This window comes from Notolabrus celidotus, chromosome 15 (assembly GCF_009762535.1).
Source record: "Notolabrus celidotus isolate fNotCel1 chromosome 15, fNotCel1.pri, whole genome shotgun sequence".
Taxonomy (NCBI): domain Eukaryota; kingdom Metazoa; phylum Chordata; class Actinopteri; order Labriformes; family Labridae; genus Notolabrus; species Notolabrus celidotus.
Window position 1 is genome coordinate 30,235,871 of NC_048286.1, and position 20,625 is coordinate 30,256,495.

Genomic DNA, 20,625 nt, shown 5'->3' on the forward strand with positions numbered 1-20,625 from the left:
AGGCGGGCTTATAGACGTTTGCAGTGGAATGTAAAACACAGCTGACATGAGTGTTACTGTCTTGATGAGGGCTGTAAAGGTTAACAAGTCAGCATCCAGATCTTGTGGTGGTTAAACTGACATCCCTCTACCATGCTGGGGAAAGTTCATTAGCCTATCACGGGTTCATATATGTCAGCACATGTGGTTGACCTTCATCACGGGTGCTTGAGCCTCATTAGCAGTTATGGTTCTTTGGTGGTTCTTCCGGTGATTGTGTTCACTAGTTTGTTTCCTACTGTCTGTGTGGTTTGAGAGTGAACCGAATCAGGAAAGCTTGCATATGGACACAAAGTTATTTTAGTGTAAGTTATTTCACAAGTCGTCACTAAAAACAGATATTAGGATTTGTAAAAGCAACAATCTCCAACCACAGAGTATAAACCAAATTCCACACGAGGACTGAAGCTGCTTTGAAACAGCCTTTAAAGGTCTCTCAGTCCCCGACATGTCCTTTCCTTGATGTAATAAACTGCTAAAACATGAGCAGAGCAGCGGAGGCTTTCTGGCGGTATGTGTCTGATCTCTGGCGTGGTAATTGAGGTCATGTGTCTGACAATGGGAAACTCATATCACAACCTAGTGCAGCGAAGAAAGTGCTATTAATCACCCAGACAAGGCGTCATTCCCAAACACACACACACACACACACACACACACGTACACACACATAGACACACACTGTCTGACCACAGTTAATGAGCTATAGCCGTGTGTCTCCAAACATGACTGATACAGCAGTGATAGTCGGGCATTCTGTATGAGTACACATATCTGTTTGTGTGTGTGTGTGTGTGTCTAACTCTGTGTTGTTTTAAAGTTTCTGGGTCATTAGGAAACAACTGGTGTAAGTCTTCAATTAACTTTACAGACCGTGGAGTACTGTGGGCTTCTTTTTTACCTACTGAGCTCTGGTCTGCTGACTTGTTATTCACAGTCGATGCACAATTGCTGCAAAATATAACAGTTCCTCTTTATTGGTTTTGTATTAAAATGAAAACCCACTCAGGGGGAGTGGTTGTTTGAGAAAACAGTGTAATTTGTTTTTATTAGAACGCACAAAATGCTTTCCCCTCTCTTTTTTCCAAACAACACTGAGTGTCTGATTAAGTGAATGGGATTTTCTTCTTAGTATGAAATCATACAAACCAGATATGTGCAATTTATACCGATTTAGAGCTTTGATCTGCAGCAGTGACACAAATAAAGTAAAGCAAAAGACGTCTGCTTTCTGCAACAGACCAGCTTTCCACTAACAAAGGATCCTGTTTAAGTGCAGAAGAAAAACATGCAGTGATATTTGTTTCCAATGGATGTATAATCATGAATGATATACATAAATAAGCCTTAAAACAGCTGGAGGCGCCCGTACCCCAGGTAGCTAATATGCAGAAAAAGATCCGCCCGGCTTTGTTCGATGAATATGGAGAGAGGCTACACTCGGGCACATCTTGTATTTGGAGCAAAGGGCGAGGACATGGATCATCAAACTCTCCTGTGAGCTCATTACTCCCTCCAAAAGGCCAGGACGTTTCAGAGAAGCAAGAAAGAGATTAAGAAAGATGACCCTGATTTCACGTTTTTGCCAATGGAATCTATTTCGTTTCCTGGAAAACGGATGGTCCTGTGCCAGTTTGAAACAGTTACCCACTTAGATTGAATCATTTCAGATCTTCACAGCCTGCAGTGTAATCACTGCGCTCCTGGCCTGACAGGTAAAATTGATTCTGGAAAGATTGTGCACCAGTTCTCACAATCTGATTTTCAGTCCCACGTGGACCTTATCCGATGTTTTTTATTGTTGCTTCAACATGAGGACTGATAACAGCAGAAATGTAGGTGGAGGAAAATGTGTTTTTCTGTTACTGTAACATCCAGGACCTTGTTAGAAATCTTTAAAGTCAATAGATATTACTTATAAATGCAAATATCAGAAACATTTAAGAGAATAAGGTTTATTTACATTTTGGGGTGTGTCTTTCCTGTGCAAAACGATCTATTCTGATATGATTGTTCTTTTTTTGAGTTATACATTTGGACATTTTTGCCTTCATCAAAAAAGTACATAATGAAGAGACAGGGGATGTGGGGAATAGAGAGCAGGGGAAGACATGCAGCAAAAGGTTGTGACGGCAGTCAAACCAGCAAACGCTGCAACAAGGAATATAGTCTCTATATGTACTGTATATGGGGAACACAGTTAAACCCCTAGGCAAACTTGCGCCCCTCCAATTCAACTCTTGATGACTATGATCCAGTCTCACTCAAGGAGGAGTCTCTGGTGTGATTTGATTCAGTTTGATTCCTTTCAGTCCACTGTAAATTGATAACTAAATAAGGTGTCTTTTTTTAAAAGCTGTCACTCCTTGCTAAACTGATAAGTTATACACCTTCCAAATTTTCTTGCTATTGATGCTGTGACTTTGGCAAGCTGCAGCTAAGTTATGGAAAAGCTGTTTAATATCAGGTCTGCTTGCTAATGCTTCAGTTGTAGCAAAGGTTTCGTCACCCTGTCTCACCTCAATGTACTGAAAAAGGTGGCTTCTTGATTTTTGGGGGATTTTATAAAGAAATATTGAGTTAAAATGTTGGATGTCAGCACTAAACGTTGACAAAGTCTCACATTGTGAGGTAAACGTATCATGTAGTAATCCCAGGATGACACTGAATGGCTCGTTCAAAGAGTCAAACATGAGCTAAGTGAGATCCACATTTAATATGCTCCAATTGTGACACTGTGAAGTTAAATCTCCATCAAAGATCATAACAAATATAATTCATGGTTGCTGGAGATTTGTTTGTCCCTCTCTGGACTTTGTGGGTCAGATTTTTAACAACAGAGAAACACTGGTACACTAAATGGTAACTTTGCAGCATATAAACAGTGGGGGAAGGTTCAAGAGCGCTTTAAAGTACCTTAAAGAGACAGTAGTTTAAAGAAGAATTTAAAGGCTGAAAAAAGGATTTCAAAGACAGCAGTCTAAGATGAGTTCATTGAGCTCATGTAAAGCTACTCACAAAGCTGTCAGAGGGACAGTATGGAGACTATAAATGAGCATAATACCCCAACTTATCACTTTTCTTCAGAGTTTTAAGACGTGCCGACCTGTTTCCTTCAAGTCCACGTGTTTTGATTTCTCAGGTGAAGACTGTGAATCGCTTCAGTGGTTTCAGAAATTGTTGTTTTCTCCTTCTGAGTGAACTTACGCTAACTGGCAATTTTTTTTCTTGTGAGGGGTAAAAGGTCAAACTCAGAGTCTTGCAAGATTGAAGCTTAGGCAGATATATAACTTTAAAACCAGGGCATTGACCGGTTTGTTGCATGTTGTTACCGATCCAGGGCTTGTGCAATCGGATCATGTTCATTGAGATTGGTAACCTGTTCAGATGTCATGAACAGTGTCTTTCCACTCCTTATTAACATGCTCACATTTTTCAAAGTTTTTAATTATATATAGAATTTTAGACTTTTGACACTTTCATACTTTCTTATTCACCGTGATCATTTATGCATGGAAAAAAATGTAATCTACTTCTATTCATTGAGGATTGAAAAGAGAGAAATTTAAGCTTTGAGCATCAGCTATGTGCTCTACTCTCTGTAGCCATTACTCAGTATTGAAAACTGAATGTTAAAATATTTTAATAGCTTTTTAAAATGTTCAAATTCACAAATTCAGTTAACCTACTGGACACCGAATGAGAAAAACTGATGCTAAACGTTTTTTGCAATTTTGTGTGGAAACCAGCTAAAGACTTTTTATTTAACCTGAAGGAAATTAGAAATTCCTTTCATGAAACATTCAGAATATTTCATATTCAGCTTTTTATAAATTTGCCCACTTAATACTCATTTATTTCTCAAAAAGCTGGACTTTCATTTAAGGGCTTCATCTAGTGTGAGTGACCAACTGCAGAGCTGCTACATTGCAAACACAATATGAGATATATGAATATTTTAAATGTTCTATAAAGACAGACTAACCCACATGCACAAGTGAACAAATATGTCATATATATTGTATTATAGCTCTCTTTTTTTGCTTCCATATGGACACTTTATGAAGCTAAACATAATCTGAGCACTGCAGAGAAAACACTCAAAATGCAGGTTCACTAATTCGAACTAAACACAATGTTTTGATGATAAATTCAAGGAGAGATAATCTTAAAACCACAGCTTACAAATGAAAATCAGAAAAAGAGAGTCATGGCGTTTCTTTTTAATTTCTGTTGAATTGTGCGAGTCACAGGTGCGGGAAATGAAGAGTAATACACTTTTCCAGCAGGTGGGAAAACTCAGTCATCTTATGCCATCTGTCAGCACCGAGCTAAGCAGGAGTGCACTGTACCACACAGCGGGGGGTGTCCTTGGACAAAGTAAGGGGGGGAAGAAAAGTGGCCGAGGCAAACAAAGAGAACGGCTGCGGACAGTTTGGAACCATCGAGGTGAATCGTCGGGTGGAGACGGGCTATTACTTATCTCTGCTGCAGCTTACTGAGAAAACACGCACAGGTGACAGGAAGATGGATGGCTGACATATGCTGGCATTTGGAGTTATGAAACAAAAAGCAAAGACATTTCTTTCCTTGATTGTTCTTTTAAGTACAAGTGCTTGAAGTGCTTCGGGAGAGTGCTTGTGCAGCTTACAGTAATTACTCCAGATAGAATGATGTTGATTACACAGAGCACAGCCAGAGAGAGACGTAAACAGAAGGCAGGAGCGCTGCAGCGTTACATTGTTTGGGATGTGTCACACACATACAGTGTAGACATCAAACAGAAGCAACATGCACATGCATGAAGCTGTCATTTACACTGATTGTTTAACTTGAGTACATTACACAGTGCAAATGATACATGAGTGTTTGCAGGTAGTTGCCTTAGAAACAGGTCATTGAATGTGTCTTGTGTGTCTGCTTATTAAAGGTATGATAATGAAGAGATGTCAGTGCAGCTGTGCTCACAATAGAAAGCCTGACATTACAGAATGAGCATGTGTATGAAGGGATCAGCTGAAAACTTTAAATACTAGCACCTGTACAAATAACAAAGCTGTGTTAGGAACACTGACACTATACTTTCTGCATTACATTTATTTACCAGATATTAGGGATGTAAGGATACACTCAACCACAATTCGAATCCCCATTTTTGATCCACGATCGATTCACTCACAATTCTCTAACGGTTTTCAAGAAAACTGGATTGAACTCAAAATTTAAATAACTACTATTTTATTTCAATTCTCAGATATGGACAGTTGCAATATATATTTTTTCTCTAATATTTCTTTGTAAACAAAGTAATCCTTTCTCATTTTTAAGGTGTGTTGTAACTCAAATAAAACCACTGCACACATTTGTTCCACAACTTGCAAAAAACTAAAATCACCATACAAAAATACCTTGTTGGAAAATTTCAGAACAACTATAGAGAAATGGAAAGTGAACAATTCCCAAATGAAAGTATTAAATATGCAAACAAATAAGGTCAATCTCTTTGAATTAGGGATGTAAATTTCAAGTATTTTCCGTTGTCGATCTTTGGAAATGTTAACAATTAATTATCGTTTTAATCATTAAAAAAACTTGAATGTTTTCCATGTCAAAATTGATGCCGGGGCGCTGGTGGCCTAGCGGTCTAAGCGCCCCACATACAGAGGCTACAGTCCTCGTAGCAGAGGTCACCTGTTCGATTCCCGGCCGGTCGACCATCTCCTGCATGTCTTCCCCCACTCTCTACTCCCCACATGTCCTGTCTCTCTTCAGCTGTCTTATAAAATAAAAAGGCAAAAAAGGCCAAAAAATAAAATAAAAATAATGCCAAATGCATTTTTTCTCCTAAATCCAAATTTTCCTTCATGACTCAGTGTATATAACTAACAGTATTAAGCAGCTACGGATCATATTGAGGTGTTCAAAATGTTAACACACTGAATATCAATGAGAAGCAGGCTTATAAATAATCTTTGTGGACACATGCTTTAAACTTAAAACACCTCCACTCAGCGAGTGACAAGAGAGCAGAGCAAGAGGCTTAATGATGTTGAACAAGTGGAGTATAATGCAGATAGCGCCTTCTACTGTTAAAAAATATTATCCCAATACAAATTTTGTTGAATTGATTTTAATCCACCCTTATTTGTATCAAATTTTTACCATTATATGGTAAAAAAATATGGCAATATATCCTTACATCCCTACCAGCTATACAAACATACCTCTACTTTATGTTATATCACACACTGATTGTGATTCTGACTGTATGTTATCAAAGCAGAGGCAGCTCTAGGTTAAATTCAACTATATCAGCTTGTCACCTTGGAGTGCTTCAAACAAATCTCCTGGCTGCTTCAAAATCTGCACACATGTTTTGATTTCTCAGGTGAAGACTGTGACCCTTCAGTGATTTCAGAAATTATTGTTTTCTCGTTCTGAGCGAACTTATGCTAACTGGCAAACGTTTTTCTTGTGAGAGGTAAAAGGTCAAACTCAGTCTTGCAAGATTGAATCGAGGCAGATACACTGTAGAAATGAAAAAAAACGTTGGCCTGAAAATTTTTTTTTAGGTTAATTAACCAAAAAATGTTCCATTTTGTTGCAAATTACATCGAAGTGGTTATCTGAACTACCTGTTTTAAGTTTGTTGTGTAAAGTTTGCCTCATTTCATAGGTTGGCAAAACTTGAAATTATGGGTTTGAGGCTAGGCTAAATTATTTGAGTATGCTTCAGGCAAAGAACGGGGTGTCCAACTCAAATCTATAGGAGTGCTTTAAAAAATGTCCTGGCTGACTCACAATCTGTGAAATGATATCACCACCCACAAAAAGATGCCACCTAAAATCGAATAAAAGCCTTTGACCAACAGCACACATCCTTTCCTTTAACTGAAAAATTATGTTCAATGAAAAGAAATTCACTTTCAGTATTACCAGACATTCAAAATCCTCATTTAGTACCCAGTCTTGGTGATGAGAAGTGCTTTATGGTTACTGTTTACGGTGCCCAAAGCAATCTAAACCACATTAAAGATCTACCAAAATAATTAAGCCTCTAAAAATGAGTGCAGGGAATAACTCTGAAATCTGGTGGTCCAAACAAGAGTCTCAAAAGAGTGTTTCCGACAGACTTGCCCCCCTGGGAGCGATTACATCTGTCTACAGAGGGAAACAAGCGAAGACCAAAATGAAAAAAAAGCAGGGCGAGAGAAGAGCTCTGATAAAAGAGGTCCCATGTGAGATTTCAGGTATTTCTCCTTGCAACCATTTGCTCCGCTTTTGAAGTGTCATCAACACTCCTGCTAGCTCCATGTGTGTGACATTCTGCCGACACACACACACACACACGCACGCACACACTGCCTTGCTGGCCTTAGTGCAAACTGTCTGGGTGACAGATTATGAATCTGTACAATCAATCCTCATTTGAATACCTGCAGGAATCACACTGTGCTCCTATACATCCTAAAGTCAAACACCCAGGTTCACTTCATCTTTGAAGCCTGGACTGGATATATACCATAATGCACACATCTGTGTGAGTGCAATCTCCTACCTTTGCTGATGTCCTGGTACTCGAGCCACAGCTGTCTCTGGACCTGTTTGTTGGGGTACCAGATGGTGCAGGACTCCTGAAAGCCATACATCGCCTCCTGCACGTAGTGGTTCCCGAACTCCCGGAGGATGGAGACAAAGTCGCTCCGCTGCGTCGCCCCGTCCAGAGAATGGATGGCCGAGCTGAATGCTGGGGAGGTGAAGGAAAAACACAAACAAAGAAACAGACAACAGAAGTGAGTTTCAGTTAAAACAAACAATCAAAAGAGGAATGAAATGAAGGAAATAGATAAATGAATACATGAAGTGAGGTTTGGGGTAAGAAGGGAAATATAGAAATGTGTTCTGTTTGCTAAGGCAACACCATAGCTCCTGCTTCTCTTAATGCATTTTTCCATTAGCTATGTTTGTTTTATTTGTTTGAGCTGTAAAATACACAAAGCTGGAGCCTCTCACAGGCTTAGAGTGGATCACAAACAAATACAGACACTTCCATGCCACTATAACTGCTCTTCATCACAGAATGAGGATTAAACTCACAGAATCACCGGTAAATCCCCCCGTACATATTTCCCTCTATGTATGCTGAACATGTGCCGTATAGACTGTATACATCGAGTGCAATCCAGCTCTTGTTCCTCATCTCTACATCAATCCCTCTGTTTTCAAAGGAATACAATAGAAGCAATCTGAACATAAATGTTTTGTGCCACATTGATGCACATCTTCAGAACATTTTATGTACATCAATAAAACCATCTATGTACCCGCTGTGTACCTCGGCTCTGTAAGGATGTTTGGAATAAGTTAGAGGTGAGGTAACTTTGCTTGTGTTATTAAATGATCATAAATGTTACAAATAGTTAAAGTTACCATTGCAGCAGCATTTAACAGTGTAACAAGCAGCATAACTGCAGCCAGCATGGAGCTACAGTGAAACTTCAGTGTGAATGAAAGTGGAGGACCAACAGACAAGCAGGACTTTTATCTCTAGAGCCAAATCACTGCCACTAAATATACAGTATATTCATATTTGGACAGTTAGGATAAAAAAAAAAAATGCATTACATGGTTTCTGTGGTTTAGCTATTGAATCAAACTGCATGTTAATATACATGAATAAATTACAGATAATTACCGTCATATTTTAGGTATGAGAAATATTTAAATGAATAGAGTAAAAGGCTAAATGCATAAATGTGAATTCAGATTTCACTGTGCAAGTAAAATGACTAATGACAATCAGGACAAAGCAGTTTGGAAGTCTGTTTTTCAGTATAGGGTGCATCTGCAGCCAGACAGGAGCAACAAGAACTCTTGTTGGGACTATAGATGAAAATTAGCCGTATGACTATAACCCCGGCATATTTACATTGATGCTTCCCTGAAATGTTAATTAATATGCACTTTCCCTTTAAATAAATACATGAATAAATCCATAAATAAATAAATTTAAACAACAGATTAATTGTTCATCCTGACTGACTCTTTCTAACAGTCCTGAGTTTGAACACGTTGGCCGAGTCATTCAGAGTAGTACCTGTGTTATCACTGCACATGTTGACCATAACCAGGAAGCTGTTTCTGTCTAAACTGGTCAGATCATGCAGTAATTAGTAGACAAATTCAAAGTGTGTCTAACATGGACCACTTATAGTCAGAGGAATATCCTGATTAGAATAAAAAGGCTTCATGCACACACTTCATTTGGAACAGACTGGACTTCCATCAGATAAACGAGGTTCTGCTGCCAAAGGTACGAGCACAAGGACAGACCAAAGTGCTTAAAGTCATTAAGACTGGAAGAAGGCAAAAGAAGACCTGGAAGAGAATGGTCACCAAAGGGTCACCTGTGAACCTCCAAAGTATGAGCGTTTCATCAGACCTATGGGTTTGCATTTTAAGGAGGCTCACGTCACACATCCAGAAGTCATTACAGCTTTTTCTTTTCCTGGAGTGTTTTTTGTCGTTTGATACTCATTCATTTCATCTCATTCATTTTTAATTTGATGCTCAGACCATGATCACATGGTATGGAGCCACAGAACATAAATTACAAATAACAAAACAATATAATGTTTGAAGTACAACAGATCTTACTTAAACAATGGAAGGACATTCTTCAGAAAAGCTCCTAATTTACAGATAAGTTTTGGCTTATCTGATTTCAAAAGCAAAATTAATTTAAACACAGAGGGACGTTGAAAATAATACCTGGGTATGAACCTCTCTCTATTATTCAGAATGATTGTGTTCCTGCATTCAAACAAAATATGGTACTCGTCCCCTACACTATCATCATTACAGAGATGACAAGTCCTCAGTTTTCTATCCAGGCCTTTATACCTTCCCGTGACCTTAGGAATCCTCAGCATGTTCGCCATGTAAACACTGGATCAGATTGGTCTGGTTGGGGCTAAAATTATTCTTACTGCACATTCCTGCTCCAAGCAGCGTGATCGCCAAAGTCGTCAGGAACATGTTGAGAGCAAAGCGGATCTGATCTGAAGCTGACACAACTTTTTTAGGGGAGACTTCAAAATATTTCAGGATTGTTGAAAATCTAAATGGTTAAGAACTTAATTGGGGACCAAGGAGGAGTATGTAATCTTGGGGCAGGGGCAAGAAGAGGAGCAACATGTACAGGCGGCACTTTCTTTAGTTTAATAACACATCATAATATTTTTAACGTCAGCAACAGATGAAGGAAACAGTTTCTCCTTCTGCTGTTTCAACACATAAGAGTGGGGAAACAGCTCTGCGCAGGTCAAACTGGTTTCACTCAGATGAAATGCTTGATGCATGTAAATGCATTCAGCTCACTTTATTCAGCATCCACAGAAACAGTGAAGTTGTGAAGAACCTCTAATCTGAGTGGTTTAACTCAGGTAGAAGAAAACTACACATGCAGACAAAGCTAATGTGCTTTTTGGCAAGAGAGAATGTTCAAAGGTGATTGAAAAAGAGCTTTTTAGTCCAGCTTTGTCTCCCTGTTTTATCTGCACATATTTAAAAGTACAGTGGGTGAATCTGAAGTTCCTGTCAGGCTTCTGGAGCCAGATATCTTAAAGGGATTCAGTCATCATGTAGACACATTAGCCAGACGCTTACTGTTCATAAAGCCTTTCAGCCAAAAAGAGGTGATTACTCACACTTCTCTCATGTGGACACGAACAAGCATATGCTCACAATACTCACACGCTGACAGATCCTCCTGAGTCTGAAACCAATTCAGGAGCGCTGTGTGCTCATTTCAAGTACCTAGACAACTTTGAGGCTGTTTGTTTATACCTGATAAAGATTCACAATCAGACTACAAACATGTGCAAATGAATAAATAATGTAGCATGGGAGGCTCTGACACAGAGGAGGATACGCTTTTATAAAAGCTTCGAGCAGCCACAGTTTTAGACAGCATGCAAGAACTATCATGTTTAATATGTGCCTCTTTGAACTGTGGCTGTGTCTCCTTACTTTAAAAACCAGAGATCTTGGCTCAGAGGAGAGAGCTCTGCATGTTTGTCATGAGGCACAAAGTTTTAGATAATAATGTCTACTGTATTCTACTGGAGTAAAATATAACTTTGGCCTCTGTAGACCCTGAATGAGCTGATTAAAAGATAAACAGGAGATATGTATCTGTCTTAAATAAGCTATCTCTCTTCCATTGTTCCTGTAAGCTGATAAATCATGAACATGCATGTAATGTTTTGTGCCCTATAACTAATCTTGTGCATTTGTCAAGATATAAGAGTTTGTTCTAATGATGTAGTTTTACAAGTTCTACCTTAAAGTTATGTTTATTTTCTTACTTTCAACGACCCACTAAGTTTTTTCAGTTAAAAATGCATGAAATGTGTATTACATGAAGCCTATTTTAGGACCAGTTTTCGTAAGGTGCATCCATGCATCCTGCACATGCATCTTTGACTTGTGTCTTGGTATCCACACCAGAGACGCACAAAACAAAGGGAGGGATAAAAGGATAAAGGAAATAGTATGGAGGACATGAGACGTCCGTTCCTCTGAATTGTCACCTGAAGCAATGTCTGTTTCTGATGAAGACGCCAGCTGATCATTGCTGGATCAGCTGTTTGTTTCTGCACACATGTGCAATGTAATAGCTCTGATGAAATACACACTAACATGTTATTTTATCTCTTTATCCTGTAACCTGTTTAACAAACACCTGCACATGAAGAACAACATGCAGTCTGTTTATTCTGGAACTTAGAACAATAGGGAGCATGTCTACCATTAAGAAGATACATTATGTAATTATTCATTGATTCACTGCTTTTATATTCACTGATATTCTGATTGTTAAATCTGTATAAACACAGATACTTTATCATTATTAGGTTGTAAAATTTAGGGAAAAAAATGTATATCATGGCTCCCTTTCCAACCTGTACGCTTATTAATGACATGTTTGTGATACTTATGGACAGACAACTAAGATAAGATAAGATAAGATATTACTTTATTGACCCCCAGGGGGGGAAATTCAGCTGTTACAGCAACCCAGACATAAGTACAATCAAGAAAGAAGTTTCAATAAGTACAAATAAGTAAAAAATAAGTAAAAAATAAAATAAAATAGAAATAACATAAAATAAAATAAAATAAAAATAAGTAAAATAAAATAGATAAATAAAGCTAGAGTACAATTTAGATATATACAATGTTACAAATGGAATTTAAATTAAATAGAAGTAATTACAGGCAGTATTAAAAAATGTTTCAGTAGTGACAGGTTGACATGGTGTGATTATGGTTGTTAATGACAAATTAAGCAATAATATTTGTATGTAATATGACCATGGGTTGGAGTTAGAATAGTAATGTAATATAACATAATATAATATAGCAAGATAATTGTATAATACAGTATATTATACATTAATGCCAGCAGCAGTCAAGAGAGAGTTCGGGATGGGATGATGGAGTGTGACAGACAGAGCAGGGATGGTATGGTATGGTATGTTCATGGGGGGGGGGGGGGGGGGGGGGGGTTTGTGACCTTTCAACTTTAAAACCCAAATTCAACATATTTTGTTGTTAGAATATAAATCCTAATACATAAGATTCAAAACTTGGAAGTGATTCATCCAACTAAATTGATTTTTATAAAAGTTTAAGTTTATATATTGTTATCATTCTCATGTCAAACACTATCTGTACTCCAGGTTGTCACAAAGGTTGTCTTTTCTCTATTATTAAACTCTTGTGATAATAGTGAAGTCAACTCGCTGCAGCATCCAATCAATAAGTGGTACTTGACACAGGGTAAAAGGCTACAGTGAAGGCTGCTCTCGTGTATTCTCGGTCATTACTCCTCAGATTCCCCTCCTCTCTCCTTGATCCTCTCTCCTCTAAGCTGCAGTCAGAGCTTTGGGATGTTCCTTTACATGACTACTACTTACAGTACTTCATGGAGCAGGGAGATATGATTTTAGAGACCTTAGACAGGGCTAATGTGATTGAACCATTTCTTTCTGGGTTCTAGAGAGACATCAGAAGTACTTCAAGTGAAGGGTTTGTGTTTCCTTCTTTATTCAGACCAGTACAAATGGCTGTAAAATCCCAGAGGTTAAGGGTTTTTTATAGACTCATTGAGACAGTGAATCCCCCTCAGGTGGTCTTTGTCCTGAGAGAGATGTAAGCTGAAGTGACAGGTTCTTACCCACATTAAAGGACTTCTGTGAATCAGTACAAAAAAAAAACCCTATCAAGAAGAGTGTGCATTGGTAAAGTGAGTAATCGTAACTTAATTGGAAACAATGACAGAACACGACCTACTACTCATCGGCATAACAAGAAAATAACCTCAACGTGAAGCATGTTTGATATGACACAGCGATTACACTGACAAAATGATCATGTGCTCACTGGGATTCTCTGTCTGTAAATATTAGAAAGTCAAAGTGCAGCAGTGATCTATCATTATCATTTCCAAGAGAAGCAGTATTAATATCTCAGCACTCACGCTCTACTCGCTCTTACTTCTCCTCTAAAATTAAATTAGGAGGCCGCTGAAGTGAGAGACAGAGAGCACCGGCAGGATGAGCGATGGGGGAGGGCTTTGCCATCAGATGTAGAAATCAGTAGCCTCACCCTCCGGTGGCTGCTGAAATATGATGAGCTAAAGTGGGAAATGGAAGTAAAAAAAAAAAGAAAGAGTCTGAGGCTGCCGAGTCGCTTGTGAGCGAAGGCGAAATAGAAACTGTATCCTGAGCTGATGTGGCAGCCACTTTCAAACCACAGCAGCACCATAAGAAATACATTAGAGATGACATATCTGTATTTACAGTAGGCCGGCTGCACTTATCAGACGGCAACACTATTTATGAAAGATTTATGAATTATTCATGCACTTAAAGGATGACAAAAATCCAAATTATCAAGTGACATTCTCCCTCCAGCCAAGCAAAATGATTGAGTACACTATTTTAACTGATTTCACTTCACCCTGAAATCCTTTCGACAAAAACAACTCAAGCTATGTAGTGAGGGAAATAAAAAGGAGAAAAAAAAAAAGGCAGATTTATTTCAGGGAATAATACATTTAGTCGTGAGAAACCCGTCAGGAAGTATTCAGTATAATCCCTGAGGTGTCAGCAGCCAGGAGCAGCCTTCAGAAGAAGTATTGCTTGACTAAATACCTATCCACAGTTATCTTATTCTGTGAAGTTTCCATGGCAGGCCCTGTCAGAACGCCTTGGTCTCGCTATGGGTACAAAGCTTTGTGATTTGTGACAGGCTATCAGAGAGACAGGGAAAAAGACAAGGGAAATAAAATGAAATACATATTCCTGTGTGCTGACCTTCTTTCTATCTATCCATCAAACTATCTGTTTGTATCTACCTCAATATCTGTCATCATGTGTGCATGTGACACCCACTCTGTACCTGTAAAAATCATTCTCTAATATCAAAGTGGAAGAAAGGAATAGGCTAAAAAAGAAAAAAAGAAACATAGGAAAGCCGATATGAAAATGAGAATGTCGGACCTGGCTCAGCTTTCTTTGTAACATGCTCTACCTGATGAAATGGGATGTATTTGTTTGTATCATACCATACAGAAAATTAAATATTAAAATAAAATACTAAAAGTGCGGCTGTTGAAACACTAATAATGGTACAAAATGTAGTTATTTGCTGCCTTAGACCTGTGGTTTGTTCAGACTATAGACTGTATAATAAATGGACATAGTAACTTTGAAGTCACCCATCTGTTTTTAAGCCAATTGTCAGCAGGAGCCATATTGGTAATGCTGAACTCAACCTAACTTCTGGAGAGCTAGTGTGAGGTAAAGGAGGCGGGGTTTGAGCCTCCTAGCCAACAGCTATGTGTCCCTGCCTGTCAGTCAAGTCAGTCATGTCCTTAAATGGGCAAAACTAATAATCTTAATATCTTCTGAACCGCCATGTTAGAAAAAAAGAAGTCACCCCCCGTACAGTGTGTGCCAATAGAGAAGCTAGCTCTTCAGACTGAAGCTGTTTCTCGAACCAGGCTGTAAACATGTTTATTTATGCTGTAAAGATTGTCTTCTTTATTTCTATACATCTTCATTGGCTCCCCGTCCCCTACCCTACCGCATACAGTTTAAAATCCTCCACCTCACCCACAAAGCACCTCCACCACCAGGCCCCTTCCTACCTCACTGACCTCCTCCACCACCAGGCCCCTTCCTACCTCACTGACCTCCTCCACCACCAGGCCCCTTACTAACTCACTGACCTCCTCCACCACCAGGCCCCTTCCTACCTCACTGACCTCCTCCACCATCACACTCATTCCCATAACCTGCGTTCCTCACATGCCAACCTCCTGTCTCCACCTCACAGAACCAAGCACCGAACCTGGAGGGGGACAGAGCCTTCTCAGTAGCCGCCCCCACCCTTCTCTCTCCCCTCCCATATCCAAAACTGCTCTGACCCTTCAGCATTCAAATCGCTATTAAAAAATCACCTTTTTCAGTTAGCTTTTCATTTGTGATTGTACTGTTGTTTTGTTTGATCTGTGTTCCTTGCTTGTATTGATTTTAAAAAATTGTACAGTGTCTGAATTTTTGTTTTCTACACTTTTATCTACAGAGGAGAGGATAGCAGACAGTGCAGGGAACTGGGAGAGAGTGGGGGAATGACAGGAGGGAGGCCACAGGCTGGATTTGAACCGGGCCGCCTACTACATTGATGTGCAACTTAACCATTAGGTTCAGGTTCAGGTTCAGGTGACTTTATTTGTACCTGTAGGTAAACTTGTTTTGCAGCCAGTGAGATGTTAGGTCGATACAAAATTACAAGATAGACGTCAGACAGAACAAACTACTTAATGTGCAAAACATACAAAAAATATCCTAAAACTAATCTAACACTAAAAATGGTAAAATGAATAGACATGATAAAATGATAAAAGTGCTAAAGGTTCCATTTAAAAAGCATATCAGAAAACAGTCAACCAATAAAAATGATAGAGTCACATGAATAAATAAGACAATCTGGGCTCAAGTCTTAAAATTGGAGGCTGACGGTGTGAGAAAATAAAAGCTATTGCTTGTTCAGCTCAGTAATAGCAGCAGGAACAAAGCTTTTCTTGGCTAAGTCCGCGCCCTATCGTCTTCTTTGAAAGGGTGTGTATGTGGTTTCCAGTGTTTCTGCAGCTTCAAGCGGATGCTCGATGAACTGCAATTCAAAACACTTCTGCATGGACTTCATATTTAGAGACAGGAGATTGCTGCTTGGTTCAGACCAAAATACTCAGAGTTACAGGTCTATTCAAAACAAAGCAGCACCTGCAGCTTGGATTGAGAGCTCTCTGGGGAGAGTAGAAGTCTCAGAAAGAAAGGGAAAATTGATCATTTGTAAATGTACGCCGAGCTGAAGACTGTTTCTGGTGCGGTGGTAATGAATCTGCTGAAATGATAACTCTTAATAGAGGAGTGTGTGATTTTAAAATATTGGAGTTTGTAAGCAGGAGAGGAGAGCAGGCTTCTGCAGAACAGAAAATAAAAGTGGCATCTGAAATAAGACATATTTCTCTATCTAGTGTAAAATCTACTTATTACAACAAAGGCTCTTCCCCACACTAGTGCTTCTGTCATTTTCAAAGACATGCAAAAGAAGAAACACATGAACAACATACATATATCACAACCTGTGCATTGTTACTCACATCTGTGAGGATTGAAACAAGCAATTAGAAAGAGTCATCATGATCTCAATGTCCTCTGACAATAGAAAATAAAGTAAAGGTGTAGCATTAATGGACTTTTCCAGCACCTCCTCTAGTCTTCTGACCACTCTGCTTTTACACCTCATGTCACATTCACTCATTCGCCCTAGCCTACCTCCACACACTGATGGCAGAGGTGACTATGTAAGGTGCTCATCAGTATTAACTAATCCTATTCTCATGCATTCACGGACCACTGGCACAGCCACCAGTATCAATTTGGGGTTGTGCCTTTGATGCGCTGCTCACGCCAGCGGTCTGAATGCTCTAATCTGTTGACATGCAAGCTGAAATGAAAATCAGGCCGTTCTGCAGCCATCAGGCATCCAGCACGCTTCCTGTGTGAAGCTGGAATTACTGTTGAGTTTTCCCAGTGACTTATTTCATTGTCAATGGAGAGCCAATCACGTGTTTGTGCCCCATGATAAAACCCTTGTGTTCAAATCATATCAAAATAAAATGTCCAGGTTGATATTCAGGTTTCCGACAACAAGTGCACTCCATTTTTAAAATAAATAAATAAATACATAAATAAATAAAGCCTCCATCAGCATGACTTTAATTTGGCACAGGTAGAGAGACGCCCAATCAGTTTTTAATTATCACTCATCACACTCAGACATCGCCACATCGGGCCGTTCTGCCAGTCTACAAATCTGTTTAAAGCTTTTCTTTTGAGAGCTAGGTAAAGGAAACTACTTTCCCTCCAGGCACCGGCTCTAACAACGTTTGCTCTGTATGGCAATAAACTAACTTTAGCATCCTGCTGGGTTTGTCTGCTCCCTGGAAAGGCTTACTTTTTAATGTGCACTGCAGACAACCTTCTCTGCTCTATCCTGCTTTTGTTGAGGGAGATCTTTATCCTGATTTATTTCTTATGTTATCTCGACACAGCTGTCTTTATGGGAACCCCTGGACTACGTGTGCCTCTGGATCTGTCAGATAAAAATAAAAATAATGACTCTATTGAGGACAGAGAGAAAAAAAGTCCAAAGGGCAGCGAAGGAAAATGAATATATAAAAGCATAGTTAGGGAATAAATGCATAGCAGTACATATGCGCTGAATCACAATAAGCAGATCTTTGTAAAGAGGCCAGAGGCTCCACAATGCAAACCTCAACAAGCTGGACGTAGGGTTGGCTATGTTTAAAATATTTCCAACATTTTTATTAAGGTTTTAGAGAAAAATGGCTGTTGTTACATGTGTCTATCCCACTGTCTCCTTCCCTCTTGATTTTAAATGACTTACATCAGCTGCAGCTTCATAGAGCTCAGAAGCGTGTGTTTTTAGAAGGCTTGACGGCTGCTAAGAAGATGGTTGCCACTAGATGGAAACATCCCATAATGCTCACTCGTAATCAATGGTTGCTTGCTTTTATTGATGTTGTGTATTTGGAACTTTCAACAGCTTGCATCCGTGGCGCAAAAGAGGACAACTCAAGAACTACCTTTTTAGTCTCGCTTTTAACTAAGTTTTATTTTTATTCTTAATAGTTTTATTTATTTATTTATCATCTATTTCAAATTCATTAACTTTTATTGTACTTTATTTATTTATGTACTTATTTATTTTAAGCATAGCATCTTATGTTCTTTTAATGGTTTCATATTTTAGTGTTTTATTATCTTAGAAATTTATTTTATTTTGGTGATTTTAATTTCTTGTGTTGAGTTTTAACATCTTATTTTACCTCCAGTGTTTCCTCATTAAGATATCATGAGAGCTTTTTTCAGTTCGTTCAGCAACTTCTTTTTTATTTTGTATTTATTTTATTTTTATTGTTTTTATTACTAGTGTTGCATATTGTGTTCTTAATCTTAGGATTGTGGGGTGGGTTTGGGGTTGGAGCTGGGGGTGGGATCTTTTTCTTAATTTATTCTATTTTAAGTTGTTTTTATGTACAGCACTTTGTGTTACAATGTCATTGTATGAAAAGCGCTTTATAAATAAGGTCTGATTGACTGATTGATTGATAACTCAGCTATGGACTGTAACATTGGACGATCTTAAGAACTTGCTGAATTGAGCAACCCCCCTCATCCACTCTCTCTTACATACCCACATACACACACCTACATCCACATCCACCACATTAACACGACATATGCAGCAACCTTGAATTTTCTCCCTTCTTCTGGACCTGTTTTTTTCGTTTTTTTAATAGTTTCTATTTAGTTTGCTGTTTGTTTTTTTGTTTCCTATGACCCTTGGTAATTATGTTTGAATGTAACTGCACAAATGATGATGCAAATTTGATCACAAAACAAAGAAAATGAATAAATAAAAGCATAGTTAGGGAATAAATGCATAGCAGTACATAATAATAATAATAATAATAATAATAATAATAATAATAATAATAATAATAATAATAATAATAATAATAATAATAATAATTCATATTATTTACAGTATCTCACAAAAGTGAGTACACCCCTCACATTTCTTCTAAAGATGATGCACAAGAAAGTCTGCAAACAGTCTGCTAAAGACAAGCAGACTAAGGATGTGGATTACTGGAACCATGTCTTGTGGTCTGATGAGACCAAGATAAACTTATTTGGTTCAGATGGTGTCAAGCGTGTGTGGTGGCAACCAGGTGAGGAGTACAAAGACAAGTGCGTCTTGCGTACAGTCAAGCATGGTGGCGGGAGTGTCGTGGTCTGGGGCTGCATGAGTGCTGCTGGCACTGGGGAGCTACAGTTCACTGAGGGAACCATGAATGCCAACATGTACTGGGACATACTGAAGCAGAGCATGATCCCCTCCCTTCAAAAACTGGGCCGCAGGGCAGTATTCCAATATGATAACGACCCCAAACACACCTCCAAGACGGCCACTGCCTTGCTAAAGAAGCTGAGGGTGAAGGTGATGGAGTGGCGACACATGTCTCCAGACCTAAACCCTATTGAGCATCTGTGGGGCATCCTCAAATGGAAGGTGGAGGAGCGCAAGTTCTCTAACATCCACCAGCTCCGTGATGTCATCACAGAGGAGTGGAAGAGGACTCAAGTGGCAACCTGTGAAGCTCTGGTGAACTCCATGCCCAAGAGGGTTAAGGCAGTTCTAGAAAATAATGGTGGCCACACAAAATATTGACACTTTGGGCCCAATTTGGACATTTTCACTTAGGGGTGTACTCACTTTTGTTGTCGGTGGTTTAGACATTAATGGCTGTGTTTTGAGTTATTTTGAGGGGGACAGTAAATTCACACTGTTATACAAGCTGTGCACTGACTACTTTACATTGTATCAAAGAGTCATTTCTTCAGTGTTGTCCCATGAAAAGATATAATTAAATCTAAACTTCTGGGGGGGCCAGAGGCTCCACAATACAAACCTCAACAAGCTGGACGTAGGGTTGGCCAAGGTTAAAACAATGCCATTAATTGAATATTTTTTAATGATTTTTCAGGGAAAACGCCCAACAGGCATCTATTAAAACAAGATGTGCACCTCTGACCTTTTTTCCAATATCTCCTTTTTAAATGTACATCTCACTGCCATGCCTCTGTGAAGGCCAAGCTATAGTTTTGTTTCTGTGTTCTGTCCTGTTCAGGAAAATGATCTCCAATACCATTGGATTTAAGGTTGTCATGACTCATCATGAATGCAGTATTTTTTTTCGAATTACCAAAATGCTCTGAGTTCTAATTTTAATAGTCTGTGGGCGCTGTGCGGTGTGTTACAGCTCTGTGTTCCCCGTGTTTTGTTGTGGTTGTTGAGCAGCGTTTTAGTTTTTCGGCCTTTTGAAGTGACATTTTGCTAATTTGTGATTACAGGGAACTT

The 20,625-nt window shown here is 38.9% G+C and overlaps 1 protein-coding gene across 1 annotated transcript in view; it reads right to left on the reverse strand.

The window, feature by feature from the left end:
- The window catches only part of astn1 (astrotactin 1), a 616,195-nt gene that overhangs the window by 228,886 nt on the left and 366,684 nt on the right, over positions 1 to 20,625 (reverse strand). Inside the window, exon 16 of the mRNA XM_034703125.1 lies at positions 7,598 to 7,786. Within this exon, the coding sequence (XP_034559016.1) occupies positions 7,598 to 7,786 (189 nt within the window). The remainder of the gene's footprint in view (positions 1 to 7,597; positions 7,787 to 20,625) is intronic.